This window comes from Protopterus annectens, chromosome 10.part0 (genome assembly GCF_019279795.1).
Source record: "Protopterus annectens isolate FY-2018-M chromosome 10.part0, PAN1.0, whole genome shotgun sequence".
NCBI lineage: Eukaryota > Metazoa > Chordata > Ceratodontiformes > Protopteridae > Protopterus > Protopterus annectens.
The window spans coordinates 596,865,192-596,886,648 of record NC_056744.1 but is presented as its reverse complement, the minus strand read 5'-3'; the positions used below and the strand labels follow the sequence as shown (position 1 = coordinate 596,886,648).

At 42.6% G+C, this 21,457-nt stretch overlaps 1 protein-coding gene across 18 annotated transcripts in view; it reads left to right on the top strand.

Annotated features, from left to right (window-relative positions):
• Positions 1–21,457, top strand: part of PTPRF (protein tyrosine phosphatase receptor type F) — a 3,404,399-nt gene that overhangs the window by 3,370,816 nt on the left and 12,126 nt on the right. For all 18 annotated transcript variants that reach the window (XM_044085436.1, XM_044085429.1, XM_044085440.1 and 15 more), the window contains one exon: positions 4,679–4,833. In XM_044085436.1, coding sequence (XP_043941371.1) covers positions 4,679–4,833 — 155 coding nt within the window. The remainder of the gene's footprint in view (positions 1–4,678; positions 4,834–21,457) is intronic.

The following is a 21,457-nucleotide window of genomic DNA, read 5'->3' as shown; positions in this document are numbered from 1 at the left end:
GTGTTCAACACCATCTCTGTGAAACCAGTGCTTCGTGTCCCTGCTCCTTGTAGTTGACACGCACACACTTTGATATTTAATTTTCAAACATGCACACACAGGCACACCTGGGAAAGGCTGGCACAGATTACCCGCTCTACCAACTTTGCCAGGACAATAAGGTAGTTTCACTGCCACCATTCAGTTATTGTAAGGCTGTTAAAAGGGTATCCAATTATGCTGAGTGAAGTTAATATTGAAACAAATGGTAATGTTGACCAAACAGCCAGGCTTTCAGGACTGGCCACAGTTATCCCCAGATATATGCAAATACTCTCAACGCTTAAATATTCCCTAAAAGGACCAGCTACAATGAAAAGTTTAAATATATTTAATGATAATGAATAAAAGACCATGAAGATACTAAATATCTATTTACAGTAAACACCAGAGTTTCAATCACAGGAAATATTAAAAGTAACCAGCCCATAAATATTCACACAGTTGCAGAAAAAAACACACTCAGCTATTCTCATTACATTTTCCTGACTAATCTAAAGAATACTAGTCCCTGGTCACTTACTAGTGGAAGGCAAGATGAAGTGGGTGAGTCGTCTTCCTCCTTTGCCAGGTTCCAAGAACAGACTGCCTAATCTGACTGAGAAACTTCTCAAAATAATATCTAAATATTATTTCAGAGTTGATTACACAATGAGATCGCATCTGGTCATCTGACTCTCTTTCCCACACTTACCAATACTAGAAGCTGCCATGATTTTAGCACCTATGTTTTACCATGCACACAGATAGAGCTTTGCTCAGATCTGGTGCAGCTGCTGGAAGTCATAAAACCATAAAGCTCTTCCCTTCTTCCTACAGGAGCTAATAATCCATACTTACAGACACTGAGTCTCTGGCTTCATTCAAAACCGTGAGATAACATCTTTGTGGACTACGCCCAGTATTTAATGTCTTTTCTATTTTTAAGTTTGAGATTAACCTCTTACTTTCCAGTATCCTCTGTTAAAACATATGCATTTAAACAGTTACAATAATGCATGTACATTTCTTTTATTTCCAGCAGAGCACATTGTTGGTACATTTTAACACTAGCAACTTTGCAAATACATTTTTCAACACAAGCATCTCTACAAATCAGTTTGATGCACAAGTGACATATAATTTTTACAAAACACCAGCTAGCTGTGCTGGCATGTGTTACACATCCACTGCCCCACCCACTTCTCCTGGCATAGCTGGCAATACCTCCTATCATCACAGCATCCACCAGTCATTTCTTTTTAAAGACTGGCATTCACTGGGACTGAATCATCAAGACTGCATCGGTATTGACTTCACTTAGTCCTAATGGTCCATTGGGTTGCTGTCATGAAGTCATGCTGGAAACACAGCTGCTCTGCAGCCAGTATGTATTCTGGCACCCTGCAGCATTTTTTCTAAAAATTATCTTAGAACTCAGCAGTTTGTTTAGTTGTTGCCTGAGGCAGTAGGTCATTTCTGGGTCATGCAATGATTTGCCTTGGTACATCAAGAACAAGGCTTACAGTAAATTTTCTTTGACAACATGGGAGATGATTTCAGGAAATTGATCTTGATTTCATATATCTAAAATTGCTGTAGGTTAAGGAATTATTTCTGATGAGCAGATCTCTGGATAGTGTTAATAACTGGCATTTGTCCAAGTATTGGAGCATGTATGTTAATTTATATGATGATGGTTCTTTAATTTGCAGTTTGTAAAGTTAAAAATGCAGAAGTAATCCAAGCTGCACTCACTTGATACTAAAAGAAAAAAAACTTGCAGTCTGACTTTAAGAACATTCCAGTCTACTGAATAAATCATAATTTGCAGTTTAATGTTTCACATGTTGAGCAAGCAGACATATCCTCCTTTATTATGAAGGAAAAATGAGTTTGCATAGCAACATTCAAACATACTTGTATTGCGCACACATATTTTGAAATCTTTAAATGCAAACTTGAACTAATGTCTTCTGTGTGGAAGAGCAGGAAGAACTTGGAATAAGTGCTTGAAGTTCTACTTTCTGGTATCCCTACTAGAACATTTTTTGCTGAGTGGGGTTCTGGATTTAAATTATCATTTGAATTTGAGTTGAATGGAAGTTATTTGAGCTACAAATGAAGTTTCCTCCAGACTTTGTTTACTTGCTGTAAGAGTCTCTGTGTCTTCCAATAATGGCTTGCCACTGCTTTTCATGATGGAAATCCAGCCCCTAACTAACTCATTTTGGTGGCTTAGGAGGAAGCTAACCATGCACATTGTGAGCTGTGAGACTGATGATGTACTGGGATATCATTAGAGATAGTTTCCTTTGGGGGGTACGTCTTCCTGAGTTGCTGCCTGGAGATCTTAAGTGATGTCAAATCTATGTTTTTCTTTTTTTTAAATCTAGAAGTCTTCCTTTTTCCATTCTTGAAGTCGTAAAAAAGAGGGAGTTGAGAGTGTGTTGCTTGAATGTCCTGAGAACAGTTTAGATCATGTTACCTAGTGCTTTCTCAGCACAACATTGTAAGTTCATTTCATTAAGGGAATAGTTGTAAGCCTCTTCTGTGTGTTTTGAGTGTCTGACATTTCTGTATTTAAGGTAACAATTCTGAGTCTGGTTGCTTAGGTGTAACTTGTTTGAATACTTGCTGATGCACACCTATCCTTGTGCCTTAACTTTGCTGCAGAGTAAATGTCATGCCATTCATTGCAGTGTAGAAATTCCACTGAGGACACCTTATTCATACTTTGGTTTCAGGATAGTATAAGTAATTATCCGTCAGGTCCATACCCTCCCTCCCATCTTTGAAAACCACACTGAAAGACTTCCTAGCCAAAATCTGGCTTTGTTCTCACTCTAAACCAGGATAAACTAGATCCCTAAATGTGAACAAGTACCTTTTCATTCCTTATACCTCCTTACTCTCCTTTTTTCACGTGTACCCTTACTGCTATCTAATTTGTCTTCCCTGACTTTCTCTCTAAATATACATATTGCAATTCCTATTTGTATTTTTCCCTCAATATTAAATTATTGTCATATACCTTCTATTGATTCTTAGCCAATGCTTTTATATTCTGTCTGATTTGTTATAATTTAAGCTGAAGATTTTTTTTGTTTTATTTTTGAAGATTGTAAAATTATTGTTTTTAAAATGTTTTGTAATAATTTGGAGATTTTCTCCCCTGGCCTCTGCTGAAAATGGGCTTCTACCCAGTTGGACTTTCCTGGTAATCAAATGTCAATGAATGAATAAATAAGTAAATAAACAGGCTATTGAGAGGTCATGGAAGGGGGGGGGGTTGTTTGAAAGGATGACTGATCCCTTGGGAAGCATCAGTGATGATTAGGTTATTTTGGAGCACAAAGAACAGCTTTCCTGTGTCAGGTGGCATACTTAACATTTTAAATGTCCTTTCAGCCAAAGTTGTTAATAAGAAGAGGTAAGTTAGAAGAGGTGCATAGAGTCCGTGTATTCAAGAAGTCCTAAACGTGCTGCCTTGAAGAGGAGTGGGGAACCTTTTTACCATGGAAAGTTACACCCACTGGACATGAAGTGTAGAGAATGAGAGAAATAAATATTCCATCATTCTAGCACTCATCTTTTGTGGATTGTTGCCTACCTTCCATTCTTACTCATCATCGGTGAAAAGAAGCTATACCTCAACTTCTTCAGAGTCAGTATAAAAATAGATAATCTGCTAAGGATGTGTAATATATTAAGACTGACGTGTAGGGGTTCCAATGTAATTTCAGTTGGCTTTTCTCATCTTTGAGGTAATACCATCCAAACAAATTAATTTCTCAGATTAAAATGTATGTAGTATGAAGCTGTTAGTGAGATTTTCATTTTTGTTCAGTATAGACATTGACGATATAGGTAGCAACAGAAACTTCAAAAACTCAGGCATATTGAGTTGAGTAGTTGTCACTGGCAGAATGGATGTTAATAAGGCTACTGTAAATTGGGAGAAATTAACTTAGCTGGGATGAGATGTTTCTCATTATATAGTACCTGAGGCCCTTCTATACAATTTAAGAAGGGACTTGCAAAGGCAGTAAACGGTTGTTGGAAAATCATCTGACAGTGGACCTCATTTAGTATATTTTGAGTGACTTGCCTGTTTTGAGGATTAGCCCTTTTACTGAAAATCTTTCAGAAGGGAAGAAAGTTCAGTTGCATTCCTTGTACTTCTTTTTCATTGATATTGTGTTGACAGTGGCCTAGGTCTCTCAGAAAAATAATAGAATCCAAAAAATGCAAGATATCAGGGTGATGATGTTCTTTCATTTTGGAAAGCAGGGTAAACTTAGTAGCTAAGAGTATCATAGTGGATATGCAGGATAGCACTGGAAAAAATTTGCATCACACATTAGTCATGATTGCAAGAAGATAACCTCCTGAGCAGAGTACAGTTGAAGAATACTTAAACAGAGAACAAACAAAAAATGTCTGTATTGTTATTTCCACTAGTGTGGAGGAGGGAACATTGCAAAAGGCAGAGATTTATAAATAGGATCTGACCTTGTGATAACCATCTTCACAGTGTATATTTGTGGATGCTAATGTGTAGGCAGTGTATATTCTATTTTCAGGTTATTGCTTTTTTCTTATATTACTTCTTGCTGTCTTCATGTAAGTGACTTTTTTTCTTTCCTGTCATTGGTAGGATGGTCAGTCCAGGACAATCCGTCAATTCCAGTTCACAGACTGGCCTGAGCAAGGGGTTCCAAAAACAGGAGAAGGATTCATTGATTTTATTGGGCAGGTACATAAAACAAAAGAACAGTTTGGACAAGATGGACCAATCACTGTTCACTGCAGGTAGGTACTTAACCTAACTATCCAGTTTCTTATTTCATGTCTTTTAGTCTGGCCATTGTATTGTAGTAGTGAAGCTGATATTCAACAAATTAATCATTATAAATGCATGTAGGGTTCAAATTGTAATAATTTACTTCATTTATGTTGTAAATTGAGCCTATACTAATGCTCTTATAAATGTTTTCCCTGTTGCTTTGTTTTAAAGCACAGTATTACTTTTGTGTTAATTAAATGACAGTAATTTTTACATGCTCTTCTTTAGTGACACTACATAGTTTAGAAAGGACCAAGTGACCGTAGGCCAGATTATCCTACAACATATCTTGTGTTATGAATTTGTTCACTACCAAAAATTGTCCAGCATGTCCTTTTTTAAAAGAGTGCAAGTTATTGCTGTAAACCATGGAATAATCCGTAATTGGGAAGCTCTCTGAATAGCACTGTGAAGGATACAAAGTTAATGTTACGGACTTTGTATTTAAATAAAACAAAGCCCATTGTAAAGAAATGAAAAGGAATAGTTTATCTTTGTTAGCTTTATATACTTTGCACATGGTTTACCTACATTAATGATAAGCAATGGAGTAAAGATTAAAATACTCTAATCTATTAGTTTGTTGAATTCTTTTTCCAAAATCGTTATTTGACTTTAACATTGGACATATTTGCTCTTATATATTTTTAACAAGATGCCAAAATGTGATGTCATATTTCAGAACTGGGTGCATTAGGGTGTGTACAAAAATGTTGGGGTTCTTGACCTTATTAAATTACATGCCCCCTGATTATATTCATATTAAAATAATGACAAAGTTCTCGGCCAGTAATATCTAGATGTATACATTTGCTAACAAAAAGTAGTAATTTGTTAGACTTGTTATATTTTGGGATTTTAGAAACTAAAACTTTGAAGAAAAATCTGCAGGCATTCACCATAGACATGTTTGCTGTACTAAGCAAAGTCTTTAACTACATTGCAGTTACTTGACACTTAAATCCCTTAACTGCTGTTCTGATGTGGACTAACTCCATTTCTGGCTGATATATAAGGCAGGAAAGTGGTTTAGAAACGTGACTCAGTGTAGGGTTCAGTGGTTAAGGTCTGTGTTTTACACTTCCCAGTATCCAGGGGTTCACTGATGATCTCTGCTATCTAGTCCAGCAGTTTAGCATAGATGGTTAGTGTTACGAGCAGCTAATGAGTTTCATTGTGTAGTCCTGGGTTTGATTCCCTGAACTTCCACTTGGAAAATGTGTGACTTTGAGCAAGTCATTTAAGACATTGTTCTTGCACTGCCCCTGGAAAGAGGTGTTTGTTTCCATTGGGCTTTCCTGGAAAATAAAGTTTCTCTTTCTACATTCCAAGCTAGCCTTAATGATTGGATGGATAGCTCCACATTTTCTTGGTATTAATGTGAATTATCTTCTGTTCAGATGAAATGTTATAATAACATTATAAGATTCACTTGGATTATGTGGGTAAATATCTTATGGCTCTTTAGCAATAAGATTAGTATAAACCCAAGAAACTGATTCTGATATTTCCAAATTTAATATCCATGTAGGCTAATATAATTCTGAAGCAATCAACCCTGCTCTCATGACTACAGCTATAGGTATCTGTGTATATTGAATGGGTTATCTCTCTGACTTTCCACTGCACAAAAAAAAGCTCAGGAAAAAGGATCCACATTTTACAGTGAGATTCTTATTAGTCAGGTAGTCAGGATGGGGTATCTGTTGCAATTCCAAGATGAGTAATTACAATACTAAGAACAGAACTGTAAATGTGAATGTTAAGGAGTGTGTACTAAGTCTGAGCTATATAGGAGTATTCACCCTACTCCAGGATACAGCAACCTTTTTAAAAACTAGTGTTGGCAACTGGAGTATGACATCAGTACTCCTCCCAAAGTGTTGAGTGCAGGGGGCTGTCCCCCTCCCAATGCTTTTAAGGAATAAAAATGATCTTCAAAGTTTATTTTCTGTTGGAATTTTATTTTTCAGTGTCAGGACTTGCAATCTGATAAGGTCCTTTTACATAGTGCAGTAAAAGTCCTTATAAATATTGAACATGCTTCAGTGCCACTCAGGCTTCATGGCAATTAGTCATCTTTCACAAAATGTGACCTTGAGCATTGCCAACCCAGAACAGCCATGTGACAGGCTGTCCTTTTACCACTTGATGATTTGCTTGTCAGAAAGGAATCTGTCATGAGTCATACAATCCCCAGTGAAAGTGTTTCTCCTTTTTGTTTGTGGAACATGCTTTAAATCAGTTCTCTTTGACACAAGATGGATAGGTTTACCTCAGACATGTCTTAAGATTAGATCTGAACTACTGTGTGATTAAGGTATATAGTTCTGAGTTTCTTTATTTTTTGGCTTTTTCTGATCTAGCAGACTTTAGTCTAGTAACCAGCACAGGTTTTTCAGAATAGTTCGAGTGGCATCTTTCAGCTGAGACCCCAAGTTAAAAATACAGTCCCTTCTTATGGCTTGCATTTTATGACTGAGACTTCTATTTCTTCATTCTAAGCCCAGTGCTCTCTTATTTGTAAGGAGCCTTATTTTAGTGTTACCCAAAGATCTGATGTCCTCAAAGCTCTGTTCTTATGTCCTTTGAAGGTGTAATGATTCCCCAAACTGAGATAATTCGCCTTTTTCCCCTTGAGAGCCCAGAATAGAGAAGCGTAGCTTTTGATATGTGTCAAAAACTTGATTTCTGTCATCTCACAAATGTGAAATCTTTGCATAACAGATCAGATGTTCTTCGTGTTTCACTGTTGCAGTCATCACACTTGGGTTATCCTGCCAGGGGTAGCCCTTAGTTGGCCCGAATACCAGAGGCTTAGTATTTCAGCGTCGGTTGCTGTAGCTCCAGGACTGATGTCAGGTCGTCAGTAGTATAAAGTCAGGCAGCCAGCGCCATTACATCAGTCTTTCTTGCCGAGGAGCCCGAAGCAGCTCTCATGAGTTCCGGTCGACCGCTACCTGAGTTTTTATTTCTGAATTGAAGTTGAAGTCTTCTAAAGCTAAGTACCCCATTGGGGATACTTTTTTCTTGCTCTAACCGATGTCAGAAAAAGGTAACAATTGTCTTGCCTGTGGAAAGCAAGTAGCACACCGAGAATTCCATTCTTACTGTGTCACCTGTTTAGCCCCAGACCACGACGTCCCTCGCTATCGCTTTTGTGCTTTGTTCAACGCCAGAACTATATGTCGTCGGTCCTTTATTGTAGCTAAATATTTTCGCTCTCAGTCCTCGTATTGCGATATGGCTTTGGTAAGCCATCCGACTAACGATCTTTCAAAAAAAGTAAGGATAAAGACAGAGACAGACCACACAGATCCAAAACTAACGGTGATGCTTCTGTTAAACTCGTAATCAGTTCTCAGGTCCTCAGTGAGGCGCTTTCGCAGCCCCTGATGCCCGCTTCTATGGATTCGCAGGCTGCTACGAGACATGTTTGGAGTCCGGTATGCTACGAGACTCTTCTTCGACTAAGGATCCTGGGGATGTCTCTACCTTGGATGGGTCCGGAGCTGCTGAGCAGGCACCAGCTTCTGAGGAAGTTATTCATACTACCGATACTCGACACAAACCAACGACTTCTTTCGCATCTTCAGTTCTTTTTAAAACTACCGAGTTTCTAAGGCCGAGGCTGCAAACTATGCCTAAAAAACGACGACCCAAGCTCAGGCACCTGCTTCCATGCCTCAATCTCAAATGTTTAAAATGGCGGAAGACCATATTATGCTTATTAAGGGATGCTAGGCTACCCCTTCTAAAAGAGAGAGAGACTTGTTCCCAGTAGTTTTATCTGAACAGGAGTTTGATGACTATGAGGTTTCTGAATATGAAGACATGCAACTCCTCCCTGCTTATGAGGATTCTGATGCAGAGGAATCCATTCCTTCTGCCTCTCCTCCCAAGGATTTTTCATTTGGTGAAACCCTACATACTTTAAGAGAGCATTTCCAATGGGAATGTCAGGACTACCGTCAGTCAAACAAGAGACTCAGGGAATTGTTAGATTTACCACAGCACAGACCTTTAGCCATTCCTCCTGTCCTGGATGTTGTGGAGGATGATTTTATGGAATCCAGTTTGACTCCTGACACCCTTCTTCCTGCTCCCAGGAAACCTGACCGGTACTACAGAGTCCCTAACTCTCACAAATTCCTTTTCAAAAATCGTACTGCTGACCCAGAGGTCATCTCCCAAGGACCTAAAGGAATTAAAGAAACCTCAGCTAAGAATCCCAACCCTCAGACAGGGATTCTCGAGCTTTAGACAGATGGGGTAAAAAAGTATACACCTCTGCAAGTCTTGCTGTTAGAGCACTAAATTGTCAGTTCCACATGCTGAAATATCAGCAGCATACCATGGAACTCCTCAAACAAAAAAAATATCTTCCTTTCTTGCTTGTGCAGAAAATAAAGAATTACAAGAGCTTATGCATTCTACAAGCCAAGTTACTAAGCACACCTTGCAGTGTGGCTTTGATGCCCTTCGTGCAGGGCAGCAGTCACTGATTCTGTCCTTAGAAGGCATACTTGGATTAAGGAACAGACCTTGCCAGACCATGTCAAATCAAAATTATTGGACGCACCATTGAACAAAGACAATTTGTTTGGCACCAAGGCAGAAGAGGTCTTAAAAAGATGGAAGAAAAAGCTAAATCTATTCAGACAGTTAGACTTTTTACAGGTCCAGCCTCTGAGGTACAGTAGGCATTGCCCCTCCAAGCACTGGTCCTTTCCGACCCCCTCCAGGCCAGCTCAGCCAAGACCCAAGGAAAGCAGACCCCCCAGACAGCAGTCCTAGGGAATGCAAAGATCTAAACAGTGGAGTTCCTTCTCTTCAAAAACAGGGAGTGCTAAGCCACACCCTTATGGTAAGAACTCACAATGACTTTACACCTCCACCCCTTACCTCTGCCTACCTGCTTGTGCCCCTAGAAGGGAAACTCTCCTTCCATGCAAACAACTGGGCCTCTATTACCAACGACCGATGGGTCCTCAACATAGTGTCCCAGGGATACAAATTTTATTTCCACACACTGCTAACCCCAAAAGGGTTCCCAGATCTTCCTCCAAACCAGTGGGCAGAAGCCAAAAAGCACGTCCATTCCCTGCTCTCCACGAGGGCAATACAGCATGTTCTTGCAGACCAGATAGGCCAAGGTTTCTATTCCAGACTCTTCCTGGTACCCAGAAAAGAGGGCACCTGGCACCCAATCCTCGCTCTATTTATTCTAAACACCTTTCTGGTGATACCAAAACTGAAAATGCTCACCCTCCAGCACCTTCTTCCTATGCTTTTCAAGGATGCTTGGTTAGCCACCCTAGACCTAAAAGAGGCCTACATACACATCTCAGTCAGGGAATATTGCAGGAAATATCTACGTTTCAGGGCAGTTCCATGCACTTTCAGTTTTCTGTGCTTTCCTTTGACTTGTCCACTGCTCCCAGAGTTTTCACAAAATGCCTAGCTCCAGCCATTTCTTTTTGGAGACAAAGAAATATTCAAATTTACCCCTACTTAGATGATTCCCTGATTCAGGCAGACAGTCAGGAAAAGCACCTGACCTTTGTAAAGGACCTCCTGGCCTCCCTGGGGTATACCATCATCAAAAAGAAATCAAAACTAGTCCCCACACAAAAAAATGTATTCCTAGGTGCAAGCCTGGACGCAGCATCCCAGATGTCATTCCTTACTCCAGAAAAACAAGCCTACCTGACAGGTTACTTCTCTCAACTAGCCACCAGATCCCAGTTATCTGCAAGGAAAATACTGCAAGCTCTAAGGTTCATGGCCTCCTGCATTCTACTCATTCCATATGCCAGACTGCATATGAGGAAACTACAATGGTACGTAAAAAGCCTTTGGTGTCAACACTGTCAAGATGTGGAAACTATCATACCCATGATACCCTGTCTAAGGAAAGTTTTTCTTTGGTGGGCAGCAACATGCACCCACAGCAAGGGGCTTCCCTTCTCACAACCCCACGCCGCCCAGACTCTCACCACAGATGCATCAGACTATGCCTGGGGTGCACTCCTGGATGGTAGGTGCATTCACATCCATTGGACCCCAAATCAAATACATTTGCAGATCAACCAAAAAGAGATGCTAGCTGTTCAGCACGCCCTGACAGCATTCAGACCACCTACTCTCCCCCCGGGCCTTTAGCGATTAAAACAGACAACACCACAGTGATGTGGTATATCAACAAGTAGGGAGGGACTCACTCTTATCCTCTCTGCAGGCTTGCCATGACCCCTTGACACACGGCGTCAGCCATGCAAATACACCTGCAAGCACAATTCCTGCCAGGCTCCCTAAGCTCTCTGGTAGACAACTTAAGCAGAAACCTGCTAGACCCACACGAGTGGCAGCTAGACCACAGAACCTTCAACCCTGTAATCCAGAAATGGGGCATCCCGAAGGTGGACCTCTTTGTCTCCCACTCCAAACATCAGCTCAGTACATTCTGCACCAGGGAACCTAACAGCAAGGCTTGGAAAGTAGATGCTCTAGCCTTCAAGTGGGTAAACCTTTCAATCTATGCGTTTCCCCCTTTACCACTTATTTCAAGGGTACTGCTCAAAATAAGGGAGAAAAAACCAAGGGCAGTTTTGATTGACCCAGACTGGCCACGCCAGCACTGGTACCCACTGCTGCATAGCCTGCCACCATAGCACCTGCCTCAGATCCCAACACTGCTGAGCCAGAAGAATGGAGATTTCTTGCATCCACAATTGCAGACCCTGAAACTGGCAGCCTAGCTTATTCCCTGACCTCTCCTCCAGCTGCCAGCCTAAGCAAACAAGTCCTGGATGTTATACATGAGGCCAGATGCCCCAGCACTAGAAAATACTATGCTGACAAGTGGGAAAGGTTTTGCACCTGGATCCAGGCTAAGGGAGCCGAAACAGCACAGCCCTCCCTACCTCTCATCCTGTATTACCTAGCAGACCTACTACACAGGGATCTATCCTTCTCTTCTATTAAAATTCATGCTTCTGCCATCTCTGCTCATTACAGCACAGAGCCACCTCTCTTCTCACACCCTCTCATCAAACAGTTCCTAAGAGGGGCTAACAACTTAAGGCCACTCAGAAGAGCTCCTACCCCAGCTTGCGACCTTAACTTTGTGTTGGAAAAGCTCACCCTACCCCCCCCCCCACTTTGTGCCTGCAACGTCAGCAGAGTTAAAATTCCTCTCTTGGAAAACAGCCTTGCTTCTAGCCATCACTTCAGCTAGAAGAGTTTCAGAGCTACAAGCACTTATGGCTGTAGAGCCCTTCATCATTTTCCATGCTGACAGGGTCTCCCTCAGGACTAACCCATCCTTCATGCCTAAAGTGGTGTCCAGTGTGGCTCTCAGCCAAATCCATTCATTTGCCCTCTCTAGATGTGCGCACAGACAGCTCAGATTCTGTCTGGATAGGACTAAATGTTTTAGAAAACCTGACCAATTGCTAGTCAGCTTCGCAGCAGGGGCAGAGGGCAAGGCCATATCCAAACAATCTCCAAATGGATAGCACACTGCATCCATTTCTGCTACAAACAGCATGGGAAACCTCCCCCAAAGGGGGTCAGGACGCATTCCACCAGGGTAACATCCACCTCTGCAGTTTTTCTCAGAGGGGTCCCCACCAGGGACATCCTGGAGGCTGCAACATGGTCTTCTGTTCATACCTTCACCAAGCATTACCACCTGCCTATCTTCTCCAAATCCAGGGCATGCCTTGCCACTACAGTCTTGCAGGGCATCCTAGCCAGCCCCCAGTCTTCATGACTGCCTCCACCCTTTTCTTCAGCTTTGGGAATCAACCCAAGTGTGTTGACTGCAACAGTGAGGCACAAAGAACATAGTACAGTTGTGTACACTTATGTAGATGTTCGAGTATATTCACTGTTGCAGTCCTGGTTTGCCACCCTCCATCCCCCTTGTCTCTCTCTCTCTCTGTCCCTCTCTCCTTACAGGGAATGTTTGGTATTTACTTTCTACTGGTGGTGTTCTTCCACCATAACCTAGCTCCCTATTTGGGGGCTCCTGACAGGGCAAAAAAAACTGATATAATGGTGTCGGCTGCCTGATTTTATACCACTGACGATCTGACGTCAGTCCTGGAGTGACTGCAACCAAAGCAGAAATACTAAGCCTCTGGTATTCGGGCCGACTGAGGGCTACCCCTGGCAGGATAACCCAAGTGTGATGACTGCAACAGTGAATACACTCGAACATCTACATTTATGGTAAGTGTACACAACTGCACTTTGCTTATCTCACTGCTCCAGAAATGGAAACTAGATCAGAGTGGTTGAATAACTGTATAGTTATGTGCCTGTTTTCCTGTGTACATCTTTCCAGTGCAGTGAAAAAAAAACTTTCAGCTGGGGAAGTAACTGCTATTGCTAGTATCTCTTTGTTGTGGACACTTCTGCTGTAGCCATTTGATCTTCAGATGGGGCTGTCTCTTGTTGAACATTTCCTTGCATCGGTTTGCTTCTTTTGAAAGTCTAGCTAGTTCATAGATGGTTACTAGGCTAACGGCCCTGTAGCCCTTACATGCCTAGCCATATGTATCCCGAGTTGCCCCAGTTGTCGGTGTTTAGGTGAGTTAAGTTTCCAGAAGTAGAGGTCTATGGTAGTTAACACTGACTTCCTCTGTCCAGGAAGGACACGGGCACCACCCCAGGAGTGAATTTGAGATCACCCATCCATTGATATAGGTTGCGTTTGATCTGGGTCACAGAGGGGCCCCTGTTTCACGTGAATTGGAAGCCTATTCTAGAGAGTGGCAATCTCTGGGGGATGTAACAGTCTCTTCAACATGACCTGTTCATGTCTGAAACTAGATTAAGATCCCTGGTTCAAGTGAGCCTCCTGCAATTTCATTTACAAATGAGTAACATTTCCATCAGGGCCGGGTCAGAAACTGCCCTGTAAGTCAGGCGCAGGTCACCCCTTAGCAACCTGTAGGAGACAGAATACAGTGACAGGGCTTTCAGTCTTTCTGCATAAGACTGGTTTTGTATACCCTGTAATTTCTTGGTGAGTAATGTCTGTGGTCACTCCAATTGTTGCAGGTGTTCACTGAGGTACATGCAAAACGGAGCAGTTGAGTATGGGTGATGCCATCCACAACCAGTTCAGCACATAGCTAGGTATTCCTTTTTAGATTTTGGATGTAGTCAAAGAATGCCTTGTGATTATCCTTAGCTAGAGAGGCTATTTTTGCTTCGTAATTAGCTTTGGACTTGACAAGAGCTCTAATTTGTTTGTTTAAGCTAGAGAGGGATTTCTTCCTGTGCTGAGCCAGTTCTGTCATGTTCTTGGACATTAGCTTCTTTCTCTTCTTGTATAGCCTGTTTATTCTGTATTAGGGGGTTCACCAGGGTGGCTTGTTTTTACTGCAAGACCTGGTTATAATCCGGTCAGGTACAGCCAGTTCTATACTACTGCTTAAGTGGTTATACAGGGGCTTTGGTGTACACCTCTGCATAGGAGTCCATGTTACCTGTGTTTGAGGAGGCTTTGGAACTTCTTATACCATCACTTAGTAGGAAGTAATTTTCTTTGAAAAATTCTTAAGCATTTTTGAGCTTGATGGGTTATCTGGTCTTATAATTACATCGAACAAGACTGATTTATGGTCCAATCTTATGAAGACGGACATCACACGGGGTGCAATGCTGTCCCATGTTAGTGAGTATTATGTCCAGGACATTTGAGCCTCTTGTGGGTGTCCTAAGTAGCTGTTCCAGAGCATTTGCACCAGTCGATAGGATAATTAAAATCCCCTGTAAGTAAGGTGTTGGGCTGTATGGCAAGTAACTCCCATAAGTCCAGGGATGTGGTATGCTTTTCCTGTTTAATGCTGGGGAACCTATAATGTGATGTGGTAGGGGGCTTTGCCTATAGCTCAACAGAGTCATATTGTTTGACCCGTCTCGAGGTGTACTTATCTTTAATGAAGATGAAAACACCTCCTCTTTTAGTTATTTCATGCTCTGTTTGTGGTGTGAACATGTGGAAGGCATTTTATTCCTGCGTGGCTGGGGTGCTTTCCACACTGTTGAGCCATGTCTCTGTGACTGCAGACGTCGGCATTTCCCAAAGTGAGGAGTGCTTCCAGGGAGTGCAGTTTCTTGTTTAGACTCCTGGCATAAAGCACCAGTACCTTGAGTTTATATAGAGAGGATTTTGTTATGTTGAGAGGTTGGTTATTTTGACACTGCCTAAAAAAGGCACAGTAGAGGGTGGCTAATGCCTTTACCAGTATCCTAAAGCCTACAGGAGACAGGTATAGACCATCTCTGGCAAAACAGCGTGGCCTGTTGACCATGTCTTCCCAGGCTGAAAGATATTGGATCTCTTTGTGCTGACACCAGAAGTTAAGTGAATTGTTAGTCATTTTTTGTTTGTATTGTGGTGGCATCCTTGGAGAAGGTGGAATGCTGCTTAAGGCTAGGCTTATATCTCCCTGTGACACTTAATCGGAGAGCTCAGTCATGTCTGTCTTCATATAGTCCAGTGAAATATGTGTCAAGTTATTCACCCCCACATGGACTGTGATGGAGTCATAACGGTACTTGTGGTTGAGTGATTTGAGTGCTTGAGTGACTTGACGGATCCTGGCACCTGACAGACAGCTAACCTTAACCCACTCCTTATCCAGCCTGGTGAGGGGAACATCCTTGTATCTCACAATGGAGTCACCTGTGACCCAGTACATTAAATGTTCTTCGTGTTTCACTGTTGCAGTCATTACACTTGGGTTATCCTGCTGGCAGGTGACCCTCAGTCGGCCTGAATTCCAAAGTCTAGGTCCGGCTTCAGTTGCTGTCGCCTCTTCCCTGACGTCAGTGCACCAGGGGTATAAAAGATGCAGCCGCCGCCATTTTCTTCAGTCTTTCTTGCCACGCAGTACCCGAAGCATAATCAGTTCGCAAGTGCCGGTCGGCCGACTCCTGAGATTTTCGTGTTCGAATTTCAGATCCGAAGTCTTCATTAAAAGCTAAGTACCCCGTTGGGGAAACTTTTTTCTTGCTCCAGACCGATGTCAGAAAAAGTTAATTGTATTTTTTGTGGGAAGCAAATACCTCATAAGGACTTTAATTCTTACAGTATTCCTTGCCTAGGCCCTGACCACGACGTTGCTAGTTGTCGGTTTTGTGCTAGATTTAACCAACGCACTATTAAGCGTCGGTACAATTTTGCATTACATTACTTTGGCAGAAGATTTAATTGTACAATGTCGGATAGCCATCCGACTACCGGAATTCACAAGAAACGCATGAAAAAAGAAAAGGACAGGCATCCGAGGTCCAAAACCGACGACGAGGCTTCTTCTAAGCCAGTCGCCGGTTCGCCGCCTCTCAGTGAGGCACCTTCGCAGTCCCTGACGCCCGCTACTTTAGACTCGCACGCCACTACCAACTCCCACGTGGAGTTGACTAGTCCGCTGGAGGCTCAAGGTATTGGACCTGCGGAGACTATTCCCTCAGATGGGTCCGGAGCCACTGAGCAGGCATCGGCTTCTGAGGGTGATTTCAGACCTACTCAATTATACATTAAAACGACTTCAGCTTCAAAGGCAAAGACTAAAGCTCCTTTAAAGACAAAGAAACAAGTACAACAGCCTCATGGACAGGCCTCCATGCCCAAGAAACAGATGCTCAAAATGGCCGAAGACTTAATTACTTTGATCAGGGGTTCTCATCCCCCTCCTGATAAAAGGCCTAGGCAAGAGACAGAATATGAGTCTTCAGATCAGGTTTCCATTTCTTCTGATCAGGAATACTCTCTTCCTCCCTATGAGGATTCTGATGCTGAAGAATCTATCCCTTCAGCCTCTCCTCCTGAGGATTACTCTTTTGGGGAAACATTGCATACCATGAGGGAGCATTTCCACTGGGAGAGCCAAGATTTTTCAGAATCTAAGAAAAGGCTCAGAGACTTCCTTTTACTACCACAACACAGGCCCCTAGCTGTTCCCCCTGTGTTAGACATTGTAGATGATGTATTTTCAGAGTCCAGTCTGACCCCTGACTCCTTACCTGCAGCTCCTGTTAAGCCAGACAGATACTACAGGGTTCCTGACTCTCATAAATTCCTTTTCAAAAACCCTGCTGCTGACCCAGAAACTATCTCTCAGGGTCCCAAAGGGGTCAAGGCTTCTGCTGCAAAAAAGCCTACCCCCTCAGACAGGGATTCTAGGACATTGGACAGATGGTGAAAAAAGATTTACACTTCTGCTACCTTGGCTATAAGGGCTTTAAATTGTCAGTTTCATATGCTCAAATATCAACAGTATATTATGTCACTGCTTAAACAGAAAATGTTGATAAATTCTGAATGTGCAGAAAACAAAGAAATGCAGGATTTGTTGCATGCAGCTGAACAAGTTGGAAAGCATACTTTGCAGTGTGGTTTTGATTCTTTGGAGGCCTCCTGCCGGGCCGCTGTTACGGGTTCTGTTATCAGGAGGCATGCTTGGTTAAAGGAGCAAAATCTGCCTGATCATGTCAAAGCAAAATTATTAGATGCTCCATTACAGCATGATACTTTGTTTGGTGTTAAAGCAGAAGAGGTGTTAAAGAAAATGGAGGACAAAGCTAAATCTATGCAAACGGACAAGGATTTCTTACAGGTACAGCCTCCTAGATTTAGCAGACACTGGCCTACAAAGAATTGGTCCTTTCCAGTGTCAGACCAGCAAAGGGGCAGATACAGACGCCCAAGAGGCAGATCCCTGCCCCAAGGTTCGTACAGACCTAAACAATGGGGTGCTTCTACCTCCAAAAGTGGAGAAGACAAGTCACAGCCATACAGGAAACAGTCCCAATGACTTGCCCCTGCCTGCACCAAGCACTTATCTTCTGGCAGCAACTTTAGGGGGAAAACTAGCACTTTTTCTCAAAATTGGCACATAATAACCCAGGACAAATGGGTCCTAGACATAGTGTCACAAGGCTACAAGTTTCACTTCCATACCCTACCAAGGACAAACGGTTGGCCAGACCTGCCAAAAAATCAATGGGCAGAGGCACAAAAGCAAGTTACATCCCTCATGGACATGAGGGCCATTAAACAAGTACCAGAGCAATAGCAGGGACAAGGATTTTATTCAAGACTGTTCTTGGTACCAAGAAAGGACACGACCTGGAGACCAATACTGGGCCTATCTATTCTAAACACATTTCTTGATATTCCAAAATTCAAAATGTTGACTCTACAGCAACTTCTGCCCATGCTGGGCAAAAAGGCTTGGTTCGTCACTTTAGATCTAAAAGAGGCATACCTGCATGTCCCAGTCAGACAAACATGCAGAAGATACCTCAGATTCAAAGCTGACTCAATGCACTACCAATTCTCTGCACTGCCCTTTGGCTTATCTACTGCGCCCAGGGTCTTCACAAAGTGCCTGACACCAGTAATTGCTTTCTGCAGACAAAGAGGAATACAAATATATCCTTACTTGGACGACTGCCTCATTCAAGCAGAGAACAAGGACATTCTATTACAGCATCTGGCGTTTGTAAAGAGATTTCTAACAGGCCTAGGGTACACAGTCAGTGAAAAGAAATCATGGGTGCAAGCTTAAATACAACTGCCCAGATGGCTTACCTCACGCCAGACAAAGACAACGGACTACCTATTTCAACCTGTTGGCAACAAAGGCCCAGTTATCTGCAAGAAAAATTCTGCAGGCTTTGGGCTTCATGGCATCTTGCATTCTACTAATTCCATATGCGAGACTGCATATGTGGAAACTTCAATGGTACCTAAAAAGTGTTTCGACTCAACATTGCCACAGCCTGGAAACAATAATTACCCTCATTCCCTGCCTGCAACAGGAGTTTCGATGGTGGGTGAAGGCTTGTCACCAGAACAAGGGACAACCATTCACTGTACCCCCAGCCAGGCAGACATTAACAACAGATGCATCAGATTACGCTTGGGGGCCCACATGGCAGGAAGGTGCATTCAAGGCACATGGTCCGCAAACCAAAGGCATGTACATATCAATCAAAAAGAGATGCTGGCTGTTCAGAATGCCCTGACAGCCTTCCAAGGACCTACTTCATCCGGGACAACTACTGATAAAGACAAACAACACCACAGTCATGTGGTATATAAACAAGCAGGGAGGCACTCATTCATACCCCCTTTGCAGACTAGCCATGACTTTGTGGGACACAACATTGACTTACCAAGTACATCTGCAGGCACAATTCCTGCCAGGAAAGATAAATACTCTGGCAGACAAACTAAGCAGAAACCTCATGGATCCCCACGAGTGGAAATTGGATCCACAAGTCTTCAGCATGATAAGGGAATGGGGATGCCCAGAGATAGATCTATTTGCCTCTCTTCACAACTACCAACTAAAAAGATTCTGCACAAGGACTTATCACAGACAAGCATGGAAAGTGGATGCCCTATCTTTCAGCTGGAAAAGCTTAGCTGTATATGCCTTTCCTCCACTGCCTCTTCTCCCCAAGGTACTCCTAAAGGTCAGACAAGAGAAGCCAAAGATGATACTGATTGCCCCAGACTGGTCCCGCCAGTACTGGTATCCAATCCTAAGGAACTTGTCTCAATGCCCAGCTTGGCCCTTGCCTCAGATACCTCATCTACTATCCCAGCAAAACAATCAGATCCTGCACAGCCAGCTAAAGACCTTAAATCTGGCAGCATGGCGGATAATGTAGTCATACAAAACGCGCTTCTCACTAAAGCTGTGATGGATGTCATTTTGGAGGCCAGAAGGTCTAGTACCAGATATTCTTACACTGGAAAATGGAAGAGATTCTGTGCTTGGAACCAGGCACAAGGAATTGACACAGCTATACCAAATATTCCTCAGATTTTGCAATATTTAACTGAGATGCTGGACAAAGGCCTATCCTTTTCATCAATTAAAATTCATGCCTCTGCAATTTCGGCTCATTACAATACAGAGCCACCAATCTTTTCTCATCTTTTATTAAGGCAGTACCTCAGAGGAGCCAAAAATGTAAGGCCTCCGAGGAGATCACCAATACCTGCATGGGACCTCAATTATGTCTTGGAAAAACTCACACTGCCTCCTTTTGAGCCAGCCGCTACTGCTGATATAAAATTTTTATCTTGGAAAATAGCTCTGCTCCTAGCAATAACCTCTGCAAGACGAGTCTCAGAGCTACAGGCACTCATGGCTGTGGAACCTTTTATCATTTTTTATCCAGACAGGGTTTCTCTGAGGACAAACCCGACATTTGTGCCTAAGGTAGTGTCCAGTGTGGCTCTTAACAAAGCTATTCATCTGCCTACTTTTTATCCAAACCCACAGAATAAAGGGGAGAGAATTTTGCACTCTTTGGACATACACAGATAGCTACGCCTCTACTTGAACAGAACCAAAGCTTTCAAAAAGACAGAGCAACTACTAGTGGCATATGCTGCAGGATCACAAGGAAAGGCCATCTCAAAGCAGACTGTTTCTAAGTGGATAGGCCACTGCATTCGTTTCTGCTATTCATAATATGGCAAGCCAGTGCCTAAGGGCATCAGGCCACATTCAACCAGAGCAGCAGCCACTTCAGTAGCCTTCCTCAGGGGAGTACCAACCAAAGACATTTTAGAGGCTGCTACCTGGAGTTTAGTGCACACCTTTATAAAGCACTATCATTTACCACTCTACTCTATATCCAGGGCAGGCTTTGCCACTGCAGTCCTGCAGGGCCTCATAGCTGCTCCTAATGCTATATTAGCTCCAGCCCCCCAACCATAGCTTTGGGATTTAACCCAAGGGTAATGACTGCAACAGTGAAACACGAAGAACATAGTACAGTTGTGTACACTTACCATAAATGTAGATGTTCGAGTGTATTCACTGTTGCAGTCCAGGTTACCCACCATCCCCCATATCTTTGCTGGAACTTATCTGCACTTCTCTATTCTTAACAATCTATGTGGTGTATTTTCTTGGAGTTTAAGTTTTAACATATTTTGGTGCATGCATGTTTTATTGGTATATTTTTTAGCCTACCCTTTTGGGGGCACCTGACATCTGGGGCAAGAAAAACTGAAGAAAATGGCATCTGCTGCATCTTATACCCCTGGCGCACTGATGTCAGGGAAGAGGCAACAGCAACCGACGCCGGACCTAGACTTTGGAATTCAGGCTGACTGAAGGTAGCCTGCCAGCAGTATAACCCAAATGTAATGACTGCAACAGTGAATACACTCGAACATCTACATTTATGGTAAGTGTACATAACTGTACTGTTTTGTGGTGTTACACCTTATGGACTTATTTGTTGAGACACTGATGTGTGTGTGTTTGTGTGAGAGAGAGAGAGACGGTTGTTTTTTGCATTGTTTTGTATGCAAGTGGTTTCCATTTGGGAGGCCTCTGATCTTTGAAGTTACTAGTGAGTTCCTCTGTATATATGTGGGTTTGTGTGTCATGTCCTCCTTTAGTGTGGGAAGTGTGTGTGTGCTGACAACCTGTTTGGCATTTGATTTGTCCTTCTGTGAGAGTCTTGCCTACAATTTCATAGTGTAACTGCATTTCTCACATAATGTATTTGTTTCAGGAGGAAGTGATTGTCAGT